The 26,758-nt window shown below is 33.1% G+C and overlaps 1 protein-coding gene across 1 annotated transcript in view; it reads right to left on the bottom strand.

Annotated features, from left to right (window-relative positions):
• RPS6KA5 (ribosomal protein S6 kinase A5) overlaps nt 1–26,758 on the bottom strand; it is a 178,923-nt gene that overhangs the window by 105,958 nt on the left and 46,207 nt on the right. Inside the window, exons 2-3 of the mRNA XM_012547365.3 lie at nt 23,531–23,602; nt 12,657–12,875 (exon numbers count right to left, since the gene is read on the bottom strand). Coding sequence (XP_012402819.2) covers nt 12,657–12,875; nt 23,531–23,602 — 291 coding nt within the window. The remainder of the gene's footprint in view (nt 1–12,656; nt 12,876–23,530; nt 23,603–26,758) is intronic.

The following is a 26,758-nucleotide window of genomic DNA, read 5'->3' as shown; positions in this document are numbered from 1 at the left end:
TGAATTCCTAATCCCTATATTTTTGCCCACCTGCATTTTGGATTTCCTTCACAGGCTAATTGTACAATATTTCAGAGTCCGATTCTTTTTGTACAGCAAAATAATTGTTAAGACATGTATGCTTATATTGTATTTAATTTATACTTTAGCATATTTAACATGTATTGATCATCCTGCCATCTGGGGGAGGGTTTGAGGGAAGGAGGGGAAAAAATTGGAACAAGAGATTTGGCAATTGTCAATGCTGTAAAGTTACCCGTACATATAACCTGTAAAGGCCTGGAGAGACTTACACGAACTGATGCTGAGTGAAATGAGCAGGACCAGGAGATCATTATATACTTCAACAACAATACTATATGATGACCAGTTCTGATGGACCAGGCCATCCTCAGCAACGAGATCAACTAAATCATTTCCAATGGAGCAGTAATGAACTGAACCAGCTATGCCTAGAAAAAGAACTCTGGGAGATGACTAAAAACCATTACATTGAATTCCCAATCCCTATATTTATGCACACCTGCATTTTTGATTTCCTTCACAAGCTATTGTACAATATTTCAGAGTCTGATTCTTTTTGTACAGCAAAATAACGTTTTGGTCATGTATACTTATTGTGTATCTAATTTATATTTTAATATATTTAACATCTACTGGTCATCCTGCCATCTAGGGGAGGGGGTGGGGGGGTAAGAGGTGAAAAATTGGAACAAGAGGTTTGGCAATTGTTAATGCTCTAAAGTTACCCATGCATATATCCTGTAAATAAAAGGCTATTAAAACAAACAAACAAACAAACAAAAAACATATAACCTGTAAAAAAAGGCTATTAAAAAAAAAAAGAATATGCTATCTATATACAGTGTAAAGTTACTGATGTATTTCAGTTAAAAATTAGAAAAAAAGGGGGGGGGGGAGGTTACCTAAGAAATAAAAATGAGAAAAAGATATTCTGTATAATTCAAATAACTTAAACATAAAAATAGGAAATGAAAAAGAGAAAATACATCCACACAGACTAGAATGTTAATTGACATATTTAAGCAATATAAATTAACTGCCATCACAAGATACCAAAAAATATCTCAGTCAACAAACATTCAACCTATATACCAAACAGAAAGGGAAGACTGCTGAAAGTAAACTCATTTGAAAAATCTTATGTAGAAGAGTGCTAGATGAAGATAAGCAGAATTGTCTTACAAAGCAGAAACATTGAAAAGTAAAAAAAGTTTTAAAAAAGCTTGACAAATTTTCAAACTAAAAAAAATCATCAAAAGTGAACTCAAGGATGAAAATGGAAAAACTACTACAAAGGAAAAATAGAAAAATTTTGCAAAAATCATTATAACAATACTCTTTTCTACATCAAAAGAAAGAGTAACTGCTGCATCAGAGTCTTGGATTGGAATATAGAAAAGGTATAAATAGTTCTTAAGAAGACAAAGATGAGAAAAACAAGCTACTAGGACCAAATATATATAAAGATTTTGCTGGGGTGACAAAATTGTGGAGGCATTGAAGAGGCATTCAATATGTGAAAGAAGACACAAAAGGCATGTATAATAAATTCAGATATTATTAAGAAAAAGGGAGAAATTATCAATAACCATCTATATGTCTAATTTTATTTTTTCCCAAATTTATTTTATTTGAAGAAACAGAAAAAGAAAAAAGAAAAACTAACAAGCAATATAAAACAAAATGAAACAAAACAAAACAAAAGAGAACATTATCATGTACCCAGCAGAACATCAGGGAGGATTCAAAATATATGACAACAAATACCAATTTAAGAAAGTATGTATATTAGTAGAGGAAATTATATTCATGAGTGTCCATCTTTTCTTTACTTCCATGTAAACTGTTCTTTTGTTCTCTGCCTTGCACCTTATTTCTTTATTCTTTTCTCCTGTTTCATTCCCCTTACCACACCCAAGCAAGCTACAGTTAAGAAAGGATATTTATATATACGTATGTAGATATATACATATACACACCCACAGCCACCTAGCCTAGATACAAACATGTCTTTCCTATTGCTGCTGACTCATTAAATTCTGCTTCATAGCCTGGTTAATTATTACTTAACCTCCCCCCACTCATGGATTCCCCTCCCTTGTCTTCTTCAATCATGCTTTGTTTCCCCATCTGCCCATCCTTCCCTCCTTATTTCTTTATAGATTTTGGAGGGTGCTATAACCTTCATAGTATATGATTAATGTTGCCTACTGAACCCAGTCCTGATGTGAGTAGGTTTTCAGAACTCCGAGCCCTCCTCTTTCCTCTAATGCCTCTGTGTCTGTTCTTTCTCTGCATCTCATTTATATAATAACAATTACTATTTTTATTTTTCCTTTTGACCTTGCCTATTGTTGAAGGAAATCTTAAACGTAGTATACATTTCCCATGTAAAAAAACATAAACAATTTGTCCATATTTAAATTCTGTCCATGCTGAGTTCCTTAAAATTGTTCTTTGATTGGCTCTTATGTTAAATTTTCTGTTAAGTTTGGGTTTAGTTGATAGAAAGTTCTGAAAATCTGCAAGTTGGTTGAATGTCCATTTTTTCTCATAGAAAACTGTAGATAATTTTGTTGGCTATGATCTTTTTGGCCACAGGCCTAGTTCTTTTGTTTGTCTGTAGATATGATTCCAAGACCTGTGGTCTATTATTATAACTGCTGACAAATCTTGTACAATTCTAAATGTAGCTCCAGTATATTTGAAAATTTTTTTCTTGTTGTAAAATTTTCTCTTTGATTTGGGGGTTTCAAAATTTGACAATAATATTCCTATGTGTTTTCCACAAAGGATCTCTTTGTATTTCTACTTTCTCTTCATGTTCTACCCTCCAGGACAATTTTCTAGGATTATTTTCTACATTATTGTGTCAAAGTTCTCTTTTTGGTCACAACTTTCTGGCAGTCCAATTATTCTTATATTTTCTCTTCTTGATCTGTTCTCCAGATCTGTTGTTTTTATTATGAGATATTTCACATTCTGTTCTATTTTCTCATTCTTTATAATGTTTTGTTACTTCTTCGTCTTTCAAAGCTTCACTGGCTTCCTCTTGCCCAATTCTAATTTTTAAAGAATTACTTTCACCTTTAAGACTCCTTTTCTAATTGGTTAACTTTTTTTCCCCATAATTTTCTTGTTTTTCTTGAATGGTTTTTCCTCAGTGTCGTTCATATGATTTTTGAATTCTTCTTTGCGTTTTTTAATTAAATTCTCTCTGGGTAGGGAGCCATTTCATGTTACTCTTTGGGGTAAAAGCTTTTTTTTTGTCGTTTTTTTTAAACTAAAGTGTCCTCTGAAGATGAATCAAAGTCTTCCCTGTTCCCACACTATGTTTCAATGGTGGAGTTCTTTTTTCTTTGCCAATTCATTTTTTAAAAAATAAGATGTATTCATGTAAGCCCTTGTAATTGTGGGGTAGGGGGATGATGCTTTAAGCTTCCCTTCAGCTTTCCACTCTCACCAGGATCCCCAAAACAAAAGCTCCACCCTTCTACAAGTGCCCATAGCCAGGAGTGTCTCTGCCTCACTGACTCTGCACTCAAGAAGTGCTGGCTCCTTCTCACCCAAGACTATGTCTAGCAGCACAACTGGGCCTGGTGTTCCCAATCAGTTGAGGTTCACTCTTCCCAGATTCAAATATCCACTTGACAAATAGTCCCTGAGGTGAAAGTATTTATGGGTCTTGCCAAGGCTTCAACCACACTCAGTTAACCCAAGGGATCCCCACTGGAATTTTCTGAAGAGTTAGCTTGGAAGTGTTTGAACTTCAGACAGGTTAATCCCAGCCCAGGGTCTTTCTTCAGATCTTGTTGAATTGTATCAGGAGTTCCCCTGTTCTGCCTTAAGTCATCTTGGTTTTTCACCAGTCTATGTTCACTCTGATTCATCTATACACAAATCAAATGAACTTTATCAAGGAGATTACTGGAGAATAAAAATTTTCATGTTATACTTAATAAAAAAACATATATTTACTATTTATTATTTTATGGCTCACTGATAATAAAAACATCAAGTGAGACTTCAAATAGGAAAGTGTATTCACCAAAGTTCATCATTATAAGGACAAAATCTGGAAGAGAATTCAAATAAAAGAAAAGAACCTGTTAAAGTCTTCCATATGCTCCTATTTGAGAATGAATGACATTATATTGATCAAATCAAACTCCAGAACACTGCACAGTTTTGGGAAGAGATTTGTGAATTACTCTCAAAGGAGTGCTTTTCTTTAAACCCACAAAGGAAATTCCAAGTGCATGAAAAATATTTATTATCCTGATTTCAATATGTCTTAGGATGAATAATTTATAGAGTTTGTCCATCAGTATGTGTATCTGGGACAGACTATCAAGAGAGACAAGTTGAACCCTAAGTTGAATAGAAGCAATAAGGAGGATTGCCTTAAGGAAATTAGAAAATTCTTATGATGATCCCTTAGCTTCCCATGAAAATAAAGGCCCACCTTTTGAGTAATTTTATTAGTCCTGCTATAGGGTCCAAGCCATGGAATACAATTGTCTCTGATGAACTAAAATTGAAAATCATACAAAGTGCAATGGAAAGCAGCATGGTAAATGCAAATATGATGCATTATAGCATTAGTGAGAAATTCTGAAGAACATGAGTAAAAGATGTAATCAAGAAATATTAAAGATAGGAAAAAGAGATGGGTTGGTCTTATAGCAAGAATGAGGAATCAAAGGTGGACAATCCGTATGCTCTGGTAACACCTTTAAAATGTCAAAACAAAGTAAGGAAGGTCTCCAATATGGATAGATATGGACAAAAATTTCTCAAGATGGGCAGACATGGAAGAAATGAAATCTGCACACTTATAAGATTATAACTCCCTAATGGGTGAGATCACAAATCCTTTCAAGTAAAAATATTTACTCATTTTCAGTAAGATTATGTATATTTTTCTAAGAGCTAGTGTAGTCTAATTTGGTTAAGAATATTTCAAAGTCAGATGGTTGGGAATTTGTTGGCTATTCAATGTACGCATCTACATCCTTTATTGACACTGATAAAAATATCTCTGCAACTTAGTAATTATACTGGAATATAATTAATAAATTGTAACAAAATAAGTCTATCATTATTTCAGAGCTATCTTAAATTGCTCACACTTTTTACAATATTTCTCTGCTCTTCTCCACTGTTTATTCTGTTCAATACTGAAGAAGCTGATACAGTGGGGATATTGACTATGGTAAGCTCTAAGATATCACAGAAAATTAGAGGAATTATTTTTTTCTGGGTTATTTTCCTGGAGTCAGGAGAATGGGAGTTCAAATCCAGCTTCAGACACTTGACCTGACAAGTCACTTAATCTTGACTGGCTTGCAAAAACCAAACCAAAACAAAACAAAACAAAAAAAGAGCAGACAAATATTAGTAAAAAGTCCTTCGTGATATCTGGTTTTTTGTTCTTTTTAATTATTCAATTTGTTCAATTCAAGCATATATTTAAACTTCCAGGTGGCAAGAATTGTGCTGGTGAGGATGATTCAAAGGTAAAAAGTAATCCCTTTTTCTTCAAAACTTAGAAAACTAAAGAGGGAGAATTAAGACCTGCATATAGGGTAGGCATTAAACAAAGTAGAATATAAGTATAAGATAAAGGCAAAAGAGAGGACAAAGTACTTGATGAAATTTGAGGAGAAAGAGATCACTTTTCACAAGGGACAGGAATATAGGTGACATGAGAATCAAGGAAGTTTATCTGGAGATAGTAGCACTAAAAGGGAAATTGAAGGAAAAGAAGAATTTCAACAAAAATATGGAAGAATTGTATTCCAGGCATGGTAGACTATAGGCAAAATTATACAGAAGTAGGAGAGAGCAGAATGGAATCAGGGATCACATAAGAATTCAGCTTGGCTAAAGAATAGTAATGATTGAAGTAGTGAAGGGAATAAAATGAACTACATAGGAGGGTACTAGATTGTAAAACAGACAGAATAATAAATTTATCTTAGAGGCATTAGGAAACCCTGAAGGTTTCTGAGCATGGAACCAATATCGTCAAATCTATATATTTATATAGCATTTTCTCTCCCAGCTACTACAACAAGGCCTGGCTCATCTATGGAACTGAATAAATATTTTCTGTTTGACTAACTGGTTTTCATGGATGTTTAAATACATAGCAATTCTATTAACTAAATAATATTTTTTATTGTTCAGTCATTTTTCAATCATGTCTGACTCTTCATGAGCCTATTTGGAGTTTTCTTGGCAAAGATAATGATTTGCAATTTCCTTCTTTAGCTCATTTTACAGATGAGGAAACTGAGGCAAACAAGATAAGTGACTTGCCCAAGTTATATAATTAGTAAGCCCAAATTTGAACTTAGAAAGATAAATCTTTCTGACTCCAGGCCTAGCACTCTCTCCACTGTGCCACCTACCTGCTCCAGCTAAATAACACAGCTCCTCTTAAATTAAGAGAAAATGTTCAACCTTTGATTCACTTATGGCTATAATACAACTAAGGATATGTTAATGTTCCTTTCATTCTCCCTTATCTTTTTTTTTTTTTTTTTTTGGAGAGGGAGCAGAGAGATAATCAAACTTCCCAAGGATTTGGCCTTTATTTTGGTCTGTTCTATAGTTATGATTTCATTGATACAGAGACTTCCTGGTGGGGAAACTTTGTCTACCAAATCAGATCGGCAACTGTTGCATGTATTTCCCTGAGGTCACACAGCCACTATATATCAGAAATGGGACTTGAGCTCAGGTATTCCTAACTCAAAGACTGGATCACTGCCTCTTTTGACCTTTTTACTGCAATTTATCAATATCTCATTTTTCAGAATTTCCCTTCTTCTCCTTCTCTCTCTCTCTACCTCTTGTCAAATTTCTAATTGTTAAAGATTTCCCTATTTTTCATTGCATTTTGACCAAAACAGAGGCATCATGATTTAGCAGGAAAAAATATTGCAATTGGAGTTAGCAATCTGGCTCTAAACTTGCTACAAAACAATTTTGAATGTGCTTCATTTCACCTCTTTTGGTATCAATTTATAATGTGTGCAATGATTAGTTTGGATCACCATTCAATATTTAGGGTCCTTTCCAGCTCTGAACATTCTATGAAGGCCCTATTTGGAAGAAGAAAAGGAATTAAGATAGGCATAAAAAAGAACAAATTATAAATTTCCTTTATTCCTGCAGAAATGTCTCACTTATCTTTAACACCCACCCATTTCTCTGCTTATTTCTACCTACACACTCCCTCCCTCGCATCCACCTAAATCTTTCTGTTATTCCCTCGTGTTCTTCTCCTGCAACCTTTTTTTATGATGTTTTTTAATACCATGCCTTAAGCTGATCTTTCTAATAGTCACCTTGTAAAAAAATGTATCTGAGCTACAGAAAAGGTAGTTTCAAAGCATTATCTGTATACTTTAAAAATTAAGCTTCTTTAACCACTTTAAGCACTGGTTTTGCCTTTGTTTTGAGAAACTGTCTCCTAGAAAATATTATGAATTTTTATAACACTGTAATGATCTTAGCAAGTGTCTTTAATATTATAATAATTTAGCTTAAATTACTACTACCAAATGAGGCTTTAATGTCTTAAAACTTAGTTGCTTTTTAACTCACATGGAGAAGATGACTCATGACTGAACTTTCTAAAAGGCTGGGGTGGCATTCATTACTGAGACTATTCATTGGCAATACCTTTGTGATTTGTTTCTTTAGCATGATAAATTCCACTGATTAATCTGACAGTTTATATAGTCTTATTTCTCCTGTTATTTTAAATAGAGACAATCACCACTAACAAAGAACAAATAATATTAAAAAAATTTCCTAACCCAAGTTATTTCCATGTGGAATTCTCTCTCACATGACAGTTGAAGTGAACAATAATGCATTTAAACTAGATCAGAGCGTTTACACGTCATTTTTATTGTAGCAATCAAAAGTTGTACAAAAGTATATAAAAGATCTATCTATATGCTATAAAATCTGGGATTTGAAAGGAATATGTAAAAACTACACTAATAAGGAAAACTGATAGCTCTACTACATTGTCTCAACAATTTAAATGAAATCAAAGATTCATTTACAGATAAACAAATCCTACTAGTGTATTCTAAGAATCAGCCAAAAAGGTAGTGATTTTTCTCTTTGATTAGTATCATCACATATTATTAAACAAATCATAAGTAAGACAATAGAAACTATTATCATTAATTTTATCTTGAAGAAAATAATTTACAATTAGGAATATTTCCTTCTTATAGAAAGTTCGGAAAAGTCTAAAATTGATCACTCAAATAAAAGAATCATTTGGAGCTGAATAGCTTAGAAATACTACTAATGTAAATTAGGGCTGGAAACATAAGCACATATAATTAAAGTGAGTTTTTTCAGTGTTTTTTTTTTTTTAAAGAATCAAGTAGCTAGTATGTAGGACCACTGCTAATGTGGATTTTAGAGTTTTTATGCAAATAAATTTTGCCACAAAAATAACTTGTATAATAATCTTGCTTTCCCAGTTTCTGGAAAATGTTCCTCATTCTTAAATTTCCAAATCTGATTTCAACATAAGAAAAATAAACAGTAACCATGCATATATATCCATTCAAAAACATACAAATTTAAAAAGAAGGGAAAACAGAATATTGACAAGATGTGCTCTTTCCAACTATTTTGGCATAGGGAATTGTGTGTGTGTGTGTGTGTGTGTGTGTGTGTGTGTGTGTATGTGTGTATGTGTGTGTGTGTATTTGAAACCAATTTTGGACAACTAAAGGGCCAGGAAAACTTAAAAATCTAAGAAAACAAAATTATTACAAGTGATAAAACTCAGTTTTATCATTAAACAGTTGCTTTTTATTTTTATGTTTTAAACTAGTTTGGCAGACAGGTAGCTCAGCGAGTAGGACAATAGACTAGGAGCCAGGAAGACTTGAGTTCAGAATCAGCCTCAAAATAGCTAGCTATGTGACCCTGATAAGTCACTTAAATAATGTCTGCCTAATTTTTTTTTCCTCCATCTCTAAAAGTTTTTTTTGACTCAGATCTGATGTTGAGCCATTGAGCCATCCAGCTGCTAAACTAGGTTAAAAGAAAAAAGTAAAAAGCAATTGAATTTAGGGAGAATTTTATGTGTGTAGGGTGTGTGTAGGGTGTGTGTGTGTGTGTGTGTGTGTGTGTGTGTGTATGTGTGTGTGTGTGTGTGTGTGTGTGTGTGTGTATATGTGTGTTTTTCTAGACAGATATATATATATATATATATATACACATCAATCTGGATTCTGAATCCATTCCTTCCCTACTAGGAGGTTTGGAACATGCTTCATCATTGATCCTCCGAAATAATCAATAGTTATCAAATTTATTAGAGTTTTCATAGCCTTTCTATATTATCTGGTTGTTTTTTGTTTTACAATTTTGTTGGTTTTGTAGCATATGGTATAGTATAAATTATTTTGCTTCTGCTCAATTTGCTATGCATTAGCTTATAAAAGTCCATGTCTTTTAGAAATTGCTTATGTACTCACTTTTTATTGCACATTGGTATTCTTTTAAATTCATAAAAAAACAATTTATTTAGCCATTCCTCCATTATTGAGCAAATGTATTTCTGTTTCTTCATGCCACTTTCTTCTTCTCCTCCTCCTCCATCTCGTCCTCCTCCTACTTCTTCTTTCTTTCTTTTTTTTTTGGCAGAGGCAATTGGAATTAAGTGACTTGCCCAGGGTCACACAGCTAGGAAGTGTTAAGTGTCTTAGACCGGATTTGAACTCAGGTCTCTTGACTTCAGGGCTGGTGCTCTATCTACTGCATCATCTAGCTGCTCCCTTCATGCCACTTCTTTAGGAAAAATCATTGTCAACAATATGATGCAGCCTACTTACATCCACTATGTGTCCTTTCAATGCCCTTTGGATCATTTGCATTTCTGAATTTTCAGAAACTGTATCATGTGACTCATATCCAGGTGAAGTAGTGTTTAAAAATTGATTTTGCAGTACTGAATAGGTTAGGATCATGGAAATTGAAATTTGATGTAACTTTCCTGGTATTATGGAATTCTGGTCTCAGCTCATTATCCTGTCAAAGATATATGTACTAATGGATTAGATCAATAAGATTATCATCCAGTTGAATATAATAACTTTTAAAATATTAATTCTTTATCTATTTGGCTTTTCCTGGGTGAATTTTGAATGACCATGCATCTTCCTAAGATGTCTGTGTAGTGTACCAAGGTTCAGTGTAAGGAAAATAATATCATCTATAAACAGGAGTATCTGCATAATCTTATGTGTAAAGGAATTCCATTTAAATTTTGGAGCAGGACATCCTCAATGCCATAGGTAGTCAGTGTTGGCAAATAAATCTTTCTGTTTTATACTCTGCAGCTATTGCCTCTCAGAAGATTAGTGAAAAAAGTTCCCAATGTGGTTACATCTATCATGCACACTTTATGATTTTGATATATATATATATATCTTTGGGCTTATTTACAGGGAAACTAAGACTTGATTTTTACCCATCAAACTGAATAACTTTAGGAAGATTCCTGGACTAAGAATGATGAAAATTAAATTCTAGTCCTCACTTTGACATAAACTAATTCTGGGACATTAGGCAAATCACTTTACTTTTCAAAGCCTTAATTCTCTTAACTATAAAACGAGAGGTTTATATTAGAAGATTTCTACTAGCTCTAAAATTTTGTAATCAATGTGAAATAAAAGTCTTTTATGTCTTAAAATATGTAACAGTTGTACTGTGCTTAATAACTACAATCAACTAAAATCCAACAAAGAATTCTAAAATATATATGTATTTTAGAAAAAGAGTAATAGTGTGTGTCTGTGAGGTAAAAGGAAGGTAGAGCCTAAGAGGAAAGGATAAAGAGAGAAGAAAAGGGTTAACAGGGAGGGGGGGGGAAGATACCCATGGTATACAGTTTTTCAGTGAAAGGAGTTAAGTATTCTCTAGAAGTAGAGGTCAAAGTTTATATTCACTTGGCTGCCAGTGGATGTTATGACTTTACCCCTTATTAATAGTTGTATGCTAAATTCATACTTTGACATGCCTCATGCTAAAAGTAAATAATGAAAGTACTTTCTAGGCTATCAGTTGTAATAAGAAATGATAACTCAGAGAACAGTGGTTTGATATCCTTAACTATCTATTTTATAATTTTTATCTGAGATAACAAATTGTTTGCATTTCCTTGTTCTAGTGACCCTCATTGATGATGGGAATTCAAGGGCAGATTTTAGAAGTAAAACCTATAAAACCTATTGAAAAAGCAGTATTTATTTATGTCTTTTGCTGTATTCTTCAGATATTAAGTAGGATGTATATATGCACTGTAGGAATAAAAGCTTAAAGCTTGCTTTGCTACTCTATAAGTTCTAAAGCAATCCTGACCATATCTATAGATAAAGGTATATTTTTAACAATTCATAATAATTATAACAATAGTTCATATTTACTTAAGGCTTTATAGTTTATAAAATATATATCTCATCCGGAATTATAAAAACTTGTGAGGTAATTAAGGATAAATAATATTTGCCCCATTTCATAAATATTTAGCTTGCCCAAGATCACCCAGAAATAGAGAGTTAAATATATTGGTTTATTGCTGTCCAGGGGAGGAGGTAGGAGGAAGGTGGGAAAAAAATTGAGAACACAAGATTTTGTAAAGGTAAATGTTGAAAATTATCCATTTTGAAAAGTATACATTTTTAAGATACAAAATTTTAATAAAAAAAAAAATAGTGATTTAGTGACCAAAGTGGGTCTTAAATCTTTTATGTGACTCTAAATTATGCTTCTTCCAGATAAAATATCAGATGGCTAGCAAATCATCTAAATATTGTCACTTTTCAGATCAGAAGCTGTGTTCTAGATAAGGAAATCAAGGAACAGGAAAGGGAAGGACAGAGACCAGACCTGTAATTTCATTAATATAAAGAATTTCATACTGATGAAATTCCTTTTACCTATGCAGGTAATTTATAATTTTACAGAGTTGTCTAGATCACTTTGAGGTTAAATGATTTGTACAAGTCATAGGTAAGTATGCATCAGAAAAATTTCTGGCTTTGAGATCAATTCTTTATCCACTATATCCATGTTGCTTTTTAAAAAATCAATAATCTTATTCTTCCCAAATTTTTAACTTCTGCTACCTATAAAAGTCACCTTTTAAAAATGCCACAGATCAATAAATCACTACAATTATGCTTTTTTTTCAGCTTAGAAAGTCACATACTCAAAATCCTAAAGAATTATTGTGCTCCATGTTTAATCTATATCAGATTGCTTGCTGTCTTGGGAAGGTGGGAGAGGAATGAGAGAGAGAAAAATTTGGAATACAAGGTTTTACAAAGGTGAATTCTGAACATTACTTTTGCATATATTTGGAAAAATAAAATACTATTTACAAAAGAGTAACAGTGCTCAAGAGAGACTCGCCAAGAAGACAGCAATGAATGATAAAGGGTCAACAAAATTTCTTCTAATTCAAACTTATAAAGTTACTTTACACTTCACTAAATGACACCAAAAATTTACAAAGTGTTTTCTGAAAAGAAAGAAAATGTTGTTTCCATAGGAAGGTTGAAACTGCTAATACTCACCTAGAATGAGATGCAGCTTTGTCTCTGTCTGGAAAGCGTAATGCAATGTAACCAAAAAGGGTGATAACCTAATGTGCTCCAGCACCTGCCGTTCTGTCTTTGTGTGCTCTGCTGTCTTGGCTTTCTGAACAATTGTGGCTTTCTTCAGAACTTTCATAGCATACAGCTTTCCAGCATCATGACCACTTATTTTACGAACCAGGAATACTTTTCCATAGGCTGAAATCAAGGAGAGGTAAAATGGAAATAAAAATTCAACATAAAATATAAGTCAATTGCTGGGAAAATACAATCATTATCATATATGTATTCTTTATAGATGTGTCAAAAATTAATTTCAATACTTTTTGGAACAAAGTTCTTTAATAACTTCCTTCAACCAGACAATGGATCTGTTTCTAACTAGAATTTTCAGTGTTAACACATTTAGCTACAGTTGACAGGAAGCGTTAATGCTGGCACTCTTCTTTGTTATTCTCACCAATTTTAGCTAGAGGAAAACAGCCACAGTTGTTATGATGAACTAACCACAACTCATTCCTGAAACTTGGACACTTTAGAATCCCATAAAATCTCAAGGCATCTCTATATATCACCAGTAAAGAACAGATGGTGAAATATATGACCTTCTGAAGAAGTTACATATACTGGAGACGTTACCAAATATTACTGATCTTGATTTAACATTATGAGGAATAGCCTGTGAGTAAATCACTCAATTCAGGATCATATATACATAAATAACCTTTGTCCTCTTTTAATGAGGACAATGAGCTCTCTTTAAAAAGAAAGCAGAAGATGTAAAGGAATAGGAAATATATATCTATATATATTTCATTCTGTTATCTTTCTTCTTTTTTTATCATTAGTACTGGTATAATATTTATGGAATTTCTGCATTCAAATAATTACTAAATGATTTTTCATAAAACTAAGAATATTATAAGAAATATTAATAATATATAGGGAATATTCTGAGAAATTGGGAAAAAAGTTAATGAAAGGTTGGCATTTTACTTGGCCAAAATATTATTACTGACTTTGTACATAAGACAAGTATAAGTTGAAATATTCAAAAATTACAAGTGAATTAGAAAAATGAAAAGCATAAAAATCAATATCTTGATCCCAATTGATGAAAAAAAATGTATTTATAAACATTATCCAAAAGTGTCATAATGAAGTTAAGAATATATCACAATGTAATAGAATACATGTTCAATATCCAGTAGGGTGATTTAGAAATGTAATAACAAATATGACATATAGAGAGTATAAGACTAATATTAAATTTTGTGGAATAAATTAAATTATTCATCACGTAGACTCTCAGATATTACTGCATAAACCCTATAGATATCGTGACCTAATGCTGGCCTGGCAGCTATTTCTTTTAAAGTTCTTATGTTTATTGGAGATCTAATGAACATATATACAAAAAGTATAAAGTGATAAAAAGTAAGACCAGTAGAACCAGAATTGTATATATGTGACTGAAACTGATAAAGAAAACATAGCTAAAGATAGTAGAACTTCAGTCTTATACTGGGTAAGAGAGCACATTCTTTTTTGTTTACTGTTAATTTGAGTTTCTTATTAAATACCAATATTATAAAAATTTTTATTGTTTACCTGTTTATTTGTCCTTATTGGTAAAAATCAAATTTATGACAATTTTTTTAAATTTTAGAAAAAAATGTGTGTCATTGGCTGATTCCTTTTCCAGTTATATGTGAAAGAAAGTATGCTATAGTATGCTATAGGACTAAAAGAATAGGAAGGGGTATGAAAAGCATCAAAAGTAATGACAGTGCATTTCATATTTGATCCTAGGGTAAAGGAAAGCAGTGAGATGATTCATTATTGAAGAAGGAATGATGTAGTCATACCTGTATTTAGGAAGATTAGTTTAACACATAAAAGGATGAACTGGAATAGGGAGAGAGTTGAAGCAGGGAGATCAATTAGAAGGACTACTGTGGTCCAAATGTGAGATAATGAGGTGGCAGTGCCAGAAGAAAGGAGGTGTGTGAGAGATGTTATGAAGATATAAGATATGAAAAGATGAGAGAAACTGATAAGTTGAGGATGAAGGAAAAGTATAAATTGTAGAAATCCTTCTCAAGTAGTTTAGCAACAAAAGAGAGAGACAAACACCAGTAGCTAATGAGGAAAGACAGGTCAATTGAGAGGTTTTTGAGTATGGGGGAGCTATGGGCATATTAGACACTAGGGAAGTAGTCAACAGACAGGAAGACATTGAAGATTAATGAGAGATTAGGAATGACAGAAAGGACATGAAATGCAACAGGGATCACTTACACATGCAGACACAGGAGTTTGCCTTGGGAAAGAGAAGGAATACTTCCACTTCATCTAAGACAAGGGTGAAAGGGGATAGGTCTTCATATTAAGGAAGATATCTCAGAGCAGTATGAATTTGAAGAGAAAGAAAAAAAAAATGGAAGAAGAATAAGTAGTTTAGAAGAGAAAGCAGTAAACCAGGGGTTCTCAAACTGCGGCCCGCTGGGCTATGGCAAAATCAGACCGGAAGTGACGTTCGAGGTAAACTCGCATTAGCAACGCACACTTCCGGCACTGGGCTGAGGCAGCGGAGACAGATTGTGAGGCGATACTGAGGTGAAGTGAGTTCCCAGGCCAGGGTATGTGGTGTGGGGAAGGGAGAGAGATGCAGAAGACGAAGAACTGATGGCCCGTGGCCTTGTAACAGTAATGGCAGCCACTACAACAGACAGGCGATGTTCAGTGCACGCTGCACATGTCACGGCCGCTGCAGGGGGAATTCACTGCAGCAGTGAAGGTCAGAAGTGGGAGCATGGAGAGCGGGAGAGAGAGTGTGGGAAACAGGCATCACAGTGCAGAGGCAGCTTGGAGGAAGTTGGGCATTGTAGTCTGTATGTCTCTGTGGGGGCAAAGTTATTTCTGGTATATTATTTTTTTAGTGCTGTATATATATATATATATATATATATATATATATATATATATATATATATATATGTATTTTACTAATAACAATTTGGAATCCCTAGGAAATAATGATGTCAAGAAAAAGAAAAATTGACTCGGAGTGTAGGATATTCAAAGAACAGTGGACTTATGATTACTTTTTCATGCAGTACAAGGAAAGAGCTGTATGTCTGATATGCCAGACACTATATTCTGTGTTCAAAGAATATAATTTGCATCGACACTATGAAACTCAACATAAAGATAAATATGATTGTTTGGTTAGAGAAGTAAGAAAAGATATAATATTAAAACTGAAAAATACATTGACAACTCAGCAAAATACTTTTGTGAAGCAGAATCAACTAAATATTTCATCACTGTGAGCAAGTTTTTAAGTTGCCAAGCTAATAGCACACACCGGCAGACCATTTGTGGAGGGAGAATTTGTTAAAGAATGACTTCTTTCTGTTGCCAAAGAGATGTTGCCGATTTATTTAGTACAGTGAGTCTTTCAGTACCTACAATTACATGGAAGATTGAAGAAATGGGAGACAAACTGCATCAGCATTTACAAAACTCCATAAAAAAAATTTCATATTTTTCCTTGGCACTCGACAAAAGCAATGATGTTCGTGATTCTGCACAACTTCTAATTTTTATTTGTGGGACAAATTATTATTTTGAAGTCATAGAAGAGCTTGCTACACTGCAAAGCATCAAAGGAACAACTACAGGAGAGGATATCTATGAAAAGGTTTGCCAAATTATGAATGGTTTGGAGCTGGACTGGGCTAAATTAGCCAGCATGACAACTGATGGTGCTCCTAGCATGGTGGGGTCTAAGAAAGGAGTAATTGCTCTCATTAACCAAGAGATGGACAAACATAACACCAACAAGCGCTGTGTAGTAAATCACTGAAGTGAGACTCTGTTATGAAAATTGTGGTATCTTGTGTTAACTTCATTAGAGCTAATGCACTAAATCACAGACAATTTTAGAAATTTCTGTCTGAGCTAAATGTTGAGTATGAAGATGTTCTATATCACGCAGAAGTCCATTGGCTGAGTCAAGGGAGAGTTTTGCAACGTTTCTATGACTTACTTCCACAGATTACAACTTTTCTGCTTTCAAAAAACAAAAGTACCAGAGCTCAATGATGCAAAATGGAAATGGCACCTTGCCTTTCTGACAGATCTAACAGAGCTACTAAACAATTTCAATATGCAACTTCAAGGAAAGGGGAAGCTCATCTGTGATATGCAATCACATGTCAAAGCATTTGAAGTAAAATTAGACCTCCTCATCAAACAAGTGAAAGAGGAAAACTTCTGCCATCTCCCCACAACTCAAAATCTGTTAGCGGAAAAACCGCTGATTGCATTCCCAAAGAAAACATGTGTGGATTCACTGGAAAAATTGCAAAAGGAGTTCCAATTTAGATTTTAAAGAACTTCATCTTCATGAACAAGACGTACAGCTTTTCCATAACCCATTTTCTATTGACACTGAAAATGTGGATACAATTTACCAAATGGAACTGGATGAACTGCAGAATTGTGACTCTCTGAAAGACGCATTCAAGTCAAGCAGCCTTCATAATTTCTATGCATCTCTCCCCTCTGAGACACATCCTCATATCAGGACCCATGCACTCAAAATGGCAATCATCTTTGGCAGCACTTATGTCTGTGAACAGACTTTTTCTAGAATGAAACATTTGAAATCTCCAACCAGATCAGGACTAACGGATGCACACTTGCATTACTTATTACGACTAGGAGTGACAAATATGGAACCAGACATTGACCATCTCATTAGCCAAAAGCAGGCCCATAGTTCCCATTGAAATACTGGTAAGTTTGTTGATTTAACTTTACTTAATTTTAAATATTGTATTTTTTCCTGTTTTGTTTCTTCACTTCAAAATAAGATATATGCAGTGTGCATAGGAATTTGTTCATAGTTTTTGTTTTTACTTTAGTCCGGCTCTCCAACAGTCTGAGGGAAAGTGAACTGTCCCCCTATTTAAAAGTTTGAGGACCCCCCGTTGTAAACCTTTCCTCATGTTCTCACTAGCTGCATTCTCTCTTTGACTCCACCATCATCTTATTCCCCTTCCTCTCTAGTTCCTTCTCCACTGGAAAAGGTCATCACAGGAAACTCAGTATCATGGAAATTGATCAGCTTTGGCCTTCCTATCTCATCAGTATACTCTGCTGTCTCTACCCCTTCAACTGATGGGCTGGGAGGCAGAGAAAAAAAATTCCTCCCAATGCCTCCATTTAAAGTTGTCAGCCAGGCAGACAACTTCTTTTCCCATGAACTAAATAAGCTCTTTAGATTTAACTGCACTACCATCACCCTGATACAGTATACCTGCCATTTCCCCCTCCCCTTTCACAATTTCCTTTTGTGTGTTATCTTTCCTCATTAAATTATAAGCTCCTTAAGGGCTAGGACCAAATTTTTCTTTATTTTATGAGTGCTTTGCACAGTGCTTAACACACAGTAGGTAGTTTAATAAATGTTTATCGGAATTTCTGAAATGTGAATGGGAACCCACAAAGGAATCTCTGAAAACTAGTGTAAATCAAATAAAAACCTAAATTTTCCAAGTGAGAGAAAGAAATACCAGTATAGAATTAAGACTAAAAAAATAAAGAATTCTAACATATACAATATAAAAAATAAGTTGACCTAAAGTTTTAGAAGATATAATTTAAGAACTATTGGACTTCCTGAAAAACATTCACTTGAAGTTTCAAAAACCAAATAAAACTGACTAGATTTTTTTAGAAACAGAAGGTAATGATAACAGAAGCAGCCAGGCTAAAAACAGGAATGTTCTATTATGGAAGGGAAGGAGAGAAAGAATTTACTAATTTTCATAATTAATGTATGTGAGACTACAAAATATAGAGGATGTGTGGGGGAGAGGGGGTCAAGAGTGGGTACCAGATGAATTTAATTCTTATCTGAAATGAGCAAAGGAGTGAACATACACAGTAACAGATGTTATAGATATATATTAAACTCAATAAGGAAACAAAAGGTAAAAAAGAGGGAAGTGTTGGAGAGGAAAGAGTTGCAAATAACACAGAGTTCATAATCTTGAAGGGAAGACTAAAAACAAAAGAAAGGAAGAAAAGAGAAAAAGAAAGGGAAGGAAAGCAAAGCAAAGAAAAAAGTCTCCATATAGCCATTAAATGTGAATTAAATCCAGATATATGTGATATAACATTTTCAATTGTTTTTAATTATTATTTTAATAATTATTTTCATTATCCCATATCCTCATAAATATTACAAGCTACTATTTTACCAATTTTATTAGTTCAACATTAATTGCCTATTACATCAAAGGGAAAAAAAAATATTCCCTTAGTAGTTTTCATTCTATTTGGTGAGAAGGGGGAATAAGCTTTATTAAGTGCCTACTCTATGCTGGGCACTATGCTAAGTAAGTGTTTTACAAATATGATCTTATTTGATCAGAAAAAAGAACAAGCATAAAAAGAATAAATTAAAGATAATTTAGGAGAAAGCACTGACAAGTGGGTTTTAAATGCCAGAAATTTAAATTTTATTATATAATCAACATAAGAGTCCCATAAGATTCTTGAGCAGGAGAGTGGCATTGCGAGAATTCAAAGCCTCAGGTTTGCAACCAAAATCTTCTGCTTGACTCTTTACTGTTTTTTATTTAGCATATCCAATTGGTGACCAGATTTTGAAGACTCAACATCTATATCTCACATACAATTATTTCTCTAGGCACATCAGCACCACAATTGAGGCCTTATTACCTCTCATACATATTTCTGAAGTTGGGCCCTGATTAGTCTTTTCCCCCTCTACTTTATTTTCCATATAACTACTAATATGACATTCCTAAAACATTACATAAATCATACTCAATTGGCTCCAGTGATTCCTAATTGCCTTTAGGATCAAAAATAAATATATCTGTCTGGAATTTGAAGTTTTTCAAAATATGGCTCCAATTTTCCAGCTATGTTATATATCCCTTCTAACTTTGGTCGAGGCAACTTGGTCTTTCACTTACCTTTCCCTTTTTCCTTATCTTTTTAAATTACTAATTTCTTCCAAAGCTCAGCTTTGAGTACCACTTTCTATAAAGAGAGATCCCCCTCTCTTCTAGATGTTAGTGGCTTCCCCTAATATTCCTTTGTTTTTATTTTGTATGTTTTCTGTACCTACTTAAATACACAAGTGCTGTTTACCCCAATAGAATGTACAGTCCTTGCACATATGAGTTATTTCACTTTTGACTATACCTGGATATCTAGTATAACACTAAGGAACATAGTAGACACAATAAATTTTTGTTGATTACTGGTCAGACACAGTGAATAGTCTCAAGTTTCTTTCCTTTTTTTTTTTTTTTGGCGCTGAGGCAATTGGAGTTAAGTAACTTGCCCAGGGTCACACAGCTAGGAAGTGTTATGTTAAGTATTTGAAGCCAGATTTAAACTCAGATCCTCCTGACTTCAGGGATGGTGGTCTATCAACTATGACACCTAGCTGCCCCCATGATCTTGAGTTTCTTAGTGAACTAGAAGGCAAAGTTTTTTGCTGAGAAGGAAAGGAAAATGGAGTGGTTTAAGTGAACTGAGAAGAGAAAATTTGGAATAGGTGCTGCAGGAAGTATGATAAGAGCACAGGATCATACATTTAGATCTGGAAGTTATATCAGAGATCATTTGGTTCAAATTTTTCATTTAATAAATGAGGAAACTTAAATTCAGGAGATTAAGTCATTTTTCCAAGGTCAAAGAGGTATTAAGTTATATAAAATTTTAATGACAGTAAACATGTTTCTAGAACTTGCAAAATTGTTTTAAAACAATAGAATCAAAGATTTCATAAACTTTGCAATTTACAGGTTGCAAATGCCCAAACTTTAAAATGTTTTATTTGATTAATTCCTAATTAAAATTATTAATTTAAATAAAAATTTGGTTTAATTAATTATTCAAAACAAATATAAAACAACATTTCTATAATCCAAGCTTGAATAGCCTGCTTTAGAAATCCTTCAGAATGTCTGATATTTTGGCAGAACTACTGGCAGAAAAATATTAAGAACAAGACCAGAATCAAGAACCAAGTGCATGTTGAGACAAGTTCACAGTCTAAACATAAGATAGAAAGCAAAAAACTAAAGTACTAAAAAGGATTAAACAACAATAACAATGACAACAAAAGAGGCACTCAAGCTTTGTGTACCATATCCTGTGTTGCTATTATTATTTTTTTTTTTAGTAGCATTGGACAGTGATCAGATCACACAATAAAAATAACACGTTTTGGTAGGTGGGGGGCAAGTTATCTACAGAGGATCCAAAGAATGAATCAGAATAGCCATAACATCCATTCCTGGCCATAGGAGAGGGCCAGCAAGAACAGACAGTTAAGGTAAGAGGCTTTCGAAAAGTGCTACATAACTGTTGCAGGAGTTGTGAATTGATCTAACCATTCTGGGAGAGCAATTTAGAACTATGTTCAAAGGGCTATAAAATATCCATATCCTTTGATCTAGCTGTGTCTCTACATGTACAAAAATATTTGTAGCAGACCTTTTTACAAAGACAAGAAACTGGAAATTGAATGGATGTCTATCAGTTGGGAAATGATTCAATAAGTTATGGTAGATAAATGTAATGGAATATATCGTTCTGTAAGAAAAGATGAGCAGACTGATTTCAGAAAAGCCTGGAAAGACCTACATGAACTGATGCTAAGCGAAGTGAATGAATCCAGGAGAACACAGCAACAATAAAATTAAGTGATGATCAACTGTGATGGACTTGGCTCTTTTCAACAATGAGGTGATTTAAAAGAATTCCAATAGACTTATATTGGAAAGAGCCATCTGCATCTAGAGAGAAAACTGTAGAGACTAAATGTGGATCAAAGCATAATATTTTCACCTTTTTTGGTGATATTATTTCTTTGTTTGTTTTTTTTTTTTTCTCCTCATGGTTTTTTTCCCTTTTTGAGCTGATTTTTCTTGTACAACATGACAAATATGGAAAACTGTTTAGAAGAATTGCACATGTTTAATTTATAAGGGATTGCTTGCTATAGAGGAGAGGGGAAAGGAAAAGAGAAAGAAAAAGCTAGAACACAAGGTTTTGCAAAGATGAATATTGAAAATTATCTTTGTATTAGGAAAAAATTTAAAAAACTATTTATATATATGAAAACAAAATACCTCCTCTAAAAAATAACTTCAATAATTTAAAAAGTGCTGTTAAAAATCTGATACTCTTTATATATCAAATAAGATTAAAATTTAATTTCCTTCATGACCCTTGAGAGTCCTCTCAAGGAGAAAGAAAAGTATCATATATATAATATATATATATGCACACAAAATGCTATATTAAGAATAAATACATGCCAGCTTCAATGTATGAGTCATAAAAATCAAAGAACTGGGATACAAGAGAAAAGTAATATAAAAAATGAAGAAAATGGTAGAAGAGCAAGCACCAGATGAACTTCACTTATCTGAAATACATAAGAAAGCACTGAAAACAATTATTTTAGAAATATATTTACCACAGCAATGAAATAAAGAAGAATGGATATAGAGGTTGAGGGAGGTTAATAGGGAAGAAACACTCATAAAATAAATATCTTGATCCTAAAGTAGGGGAAAAGAAAAGTAAATAAAACTGAAGGGCGTGTCCATCAATTGGGGAATACATGAATAAGTTAGGAGATGTGAATCTAATAGAATATTAAGTCACATGAATGACAAAAAATATTACCGAGGAAGGATCTTAGGTAGTATGAATTAATGTAAAGTGAAAAGACCAGAATCAGGAAGATAATTTATATAAGGATAAAAAAGTTATAAAGAAAAACAACTTTGAAAGAGTCTTAACTCTCACCAATGCAGTGACCATATCTCTAGAAAATCTATAATGAAGCACATAACCTACCTAGTAGAGAGATCAGGAAGGCAAGATCTAGAAAGAATCATATATTTTTGTATACGGCAACTTACTGTACGAATTTGCTTTGCTCAACTGTGTTATTATAAAGGTTTTCTTTTCTTTCTCTCTTTCTCTTTCTCTTTAGTAGACAGAGGAAAAGTTAGCAATACTGATAAAAACAACAAAAGAAGGCCACTGACATTAAAAATTCACAGAAGAGAATATAAAGATTAGAAACAACGATAAGCAAGACATTTTTAAAAGTAACATATGGAAATTATTATATGCCTTAAAAATAAACAATATGAAATGGAAATTCACCATTTTCTTTCCATGTTATACTATGTATAAGTGCTCTTTTTTTGGATATTTAAGGTAAAAACATTTTTTTAAACCTTATAGTTTTGTGTACATGCTTTAAATATTCCTCATTATCCCTGAAATTCCTATACTTAAAAAATTTAGATTAAAAAAACTATACACATTGAGATCCAGGAAAACTGTCCTACAACAATACTCCATATTTCATGTCTCCATCTATGCCTTTGCACTGGTCATCTGCCATGACACCTTCCTTAATGAATATTTCTCTCCCTTCAAGACTCAAGGTTAAGCACAATCTATCTACCCTCATCCCCAACAATTGCCAGTACCCTCTTTAAAGATTATTTTGTATTTATTTGCATTTATTTATATTTATTCTACATATACTTTTATATGTATTTCTTGCTCCTCTGTTTCAGTGTAAGCTTCTTTACAGCAGGAATTATTTCTTTTTTTTTTTATATTGATAGTCCCAGTGACTAGCAAAGTCTCTGGCATATATTAGAAACTTCATAAATATCTATTCATTGATAACTTTGTTATAAGTGTAATGAATGAAAAATAATTATGAATAAATATTATTCTGAAAATGCAACCTAAAATCTTACCTCCTGTTCCTAGAACCTTCAGAAGTTCAAAATTTTCAATTCCCACTTTCTCCGTGTGTCCTGTTAAATTAGCTAAAAAAAAAATAAATAAATAAGTTAAAAATATCGATTTAGCAAATTGAATATCTAATACTATCAGATATCAAAAGTCTGCTAACATAAATATACAAAAATATTTGTAAAATAAAATAAATTTACTTTTACCTGGTATCTTTTAAATATTTTTAAAATGTCATTTTAACATAGGGGCTAGTACAAAAATAAGATAATGTACCATGATCCTATATTCATAGGATTAGCAGCAGTTTTACTACTAATACGCTGTGCAACTTAATTTGTATCGCTTAAGTTAATTATGGCACGTCACTCATGGGGTTTTCTTTCTTTATTTGGAAAATGATGCCAGAATTGGACTATGTAATCTCTAAGATGCTTTTCATTTTTAAAATTCTATGAAAATAGGTACTAAAGAATATTTTTAAAAATAAGCTATATGTACTCACAAAAATTATTCTTTTGCATAAATCCTTTTAAAATATTCATCATGCTGATGTTTCTAATTGAGGCATGGCTTTGAGGAGGCGTTAAACTCTGTTAATACTTAAGTATTATATTGGTTTCTCAAAGACGTTTGCATTATATGCGACCAGTTTTCAAAATATTTTAGGGTCGACATCTCTAGCACAATAGGGCATGAAGCTGTGGTTAGAGCCACAAATCTCTGAACATTGGCCAAAATAAACTCCAGGGCGAGTGGAGGTTAGAGTGGCTTGATTTAATCGTCCAGGGACAGCATCTGCTTTTAGCCCTAGAGAAGGTACTGCTCATGCGTGAAGTACATCCTCTGATGAAATTAACATTCGAATTGGAAGTTCTATAGGAAGAACTACTCGATTGTCAACCTCTATCACAGATTGCTCAAAAGTTTCCTATGACTATTAATAATTATTTTCATAAAAATTTGAGCCTAAGATGTTAAAATATTCTCAAAATTGTGTATTTCAAGATAAACTAGTTCTTAAGTTCCATGTAGTTCAACTAATATATGCTCGTGAAGCAAAAAATAAGTACTATTTATAGAGAATGCATTATGTGCAGACCACTTAGTTCCTGGTCTAGGGATTTATAGGATCATAGATTTAAAACTGAATAAAGACCTCAGAGGTTACTGGACATCAAGATAATTCTAAAATGAGGGCTAGAGTAATCATAATTCTGTTTTAAAAAACACTACCACCCTTTATGTTTCCAAGTCTAAAGCATTTTTTTAAACTACCAGTTAGCTCACACAAATTAATGAGAAGTATATTTTTTGTATCTGAAGCTCCATTCTAAAATAAGTCTAAAGCATTTTTTAAACTACCAGTGAGCTCACACAAATTAATGAGCAGTATATTTTTTGTATCTGAAGTTCCATTCTAAAATAATGACATCCATTTCTAACTAAATTTGTTTAGTCATTTTAGTGACTTTTTGACTGTGAATTCATTCTGGATTTTTTTTCTTTTTTTTTCTCAATAATGTTTTCTTTTTCCAAATACATGTAAAAATAGTTTTCAACATTTATTTATGTAAGACTTTGTGTTCCAAACTCTTCTTCCTCCTTTCCTTACTTCCCCTCTCCTCAAGATATCAAGCAATCTGATAAATGTGTACAATGATTTTAAACAATCAAGAAAAATCAGACTAAAAGGAAAAAAACCATGAGAAAGAAAAGGTGAAAATAGTATGTTTCCATCCACATTCAGTGACCATAGTTCTCTCTCTGAATGTGGACAGCATTTTCCATCCCAAATATATTAGAATTGTTTTGGATCACTGCATTGCTGGGAAGAGGTGATCATTATATAATTTTGCTGTTACTGTGTACAACATTCTTCTGGTTTTGCTCACTTCATTCCAGCATCAGTTCATGTAAGTCTTTTCAGGCTTTTCTGAAACCAGCATGCTCATTATTTCTTATAGAATGATAATATTCCAGTACATTCATATAACTTATTCAGCCATTGTCCAATTGAAGGGCATTCATTCAATTTCCAGTTTCTTGCCACTGCAAAAAAGGGCTTCTATAAACATCCGTGAATGTGGGTCCTTTTTCTTTTAAGATCTTTTTGGAATACAAGCCCAGTAGAGACAATGTTGGATCAAAGGGTATGCACAGTTTGAGAGCCCTTTGGGCACAGTTCCAAGTTGCTCTCTAGAATGGTTGGATCAGTTCACAATTCCACCAAGAATGTATTAGTGCCCCAGTTTTTCCACATCCCCTCCAACATTGATCATTATCTTTTCCTGTCATCTTAGCCAATCTGAGAGGTGTAAAGTACACATCTCTAATCATTTGAGGTTTTCTTTGGTAAAGATACTGAGTGACTTGCCATTTTATTCTCTGGTTCAATTTACATATGTGGAAATTGAGGCCAACAGGGTTAAATGATTTGCCTAGAGTCACATAGTAAGTGTCTGAGGCTAGATTCGAACTCAGAAAGATGGGTCTTCTTAAATGCAGGCCTTATACTCTATCTAGTGTATTACTGCATTGTGCTTTCCTAAATAATCTATATTATCTATTATGTCTAAAAATATAAATTAAAACATATTTAGGGACATCTGTTTACACATGACAAAGATTAATATTCACTTTTTTTCCTCCAATACCAATATTTTAATCATGGAATGGGAACTAACAAATACAAATTTCTAAAATTATTTGTGTACCCTAAAATTACCCATAACTCCTCAATCCCTGGACCTGACTTATCTTGGAGAATGGAAGTAAACTTTCCATTATAATGTAAACAACTAATACTTTTTAAATTAATAATAATGATGTCCATAAAATGGTTTTTAACCATAAAGTTCAGTGAAAACATGGACTACTTTTTAGTATATAATGGGTTATTCACATATTTTATAATTATTTACTATCACAATGAAGTGATTCTGTATGATTTTTAAATAATATGTAGTCCAAAGGCCATTGGTCACCTAAAAAGGTCTTCCTGATGGCCTCTGGATTGGCCTCTCATCCTGTTTATGGTATAGTTATATATCTTTGTTTATAACAGGAATTAATAACTTCCTCTCTGTTTCTTTGGTTCAGACCTATGATTTCATTGGTGTAGGGAATTTGGAGAAGAGACTGCCATAATTTAGGCTGACTGGCAACAGTTCTACAACGTAAGCACTGTTTAGGGGCACTGAGAAGTTAAGGAGCTTGTCCAGCATCAC

Source organism: Sarcophilus harrisii, chromosome 2 (genome assembly GCF_902635505.1).
Source record: "Sarcophilus harrisii chromosome 2, mSarHar1.11, whole genome shotgun sequence".
Lineage (NCBI taxonomy): Eukaryota > Metazoa > Chordata > Mammalia > Dasyuromorphia > Dasyuridae > Sarcophilus > Sarcophilus harrisii.
Note: the sequence above shows the minus strand (reverse complement) of the source record. Positions and strands in the feature narration are given on the sequence as shown.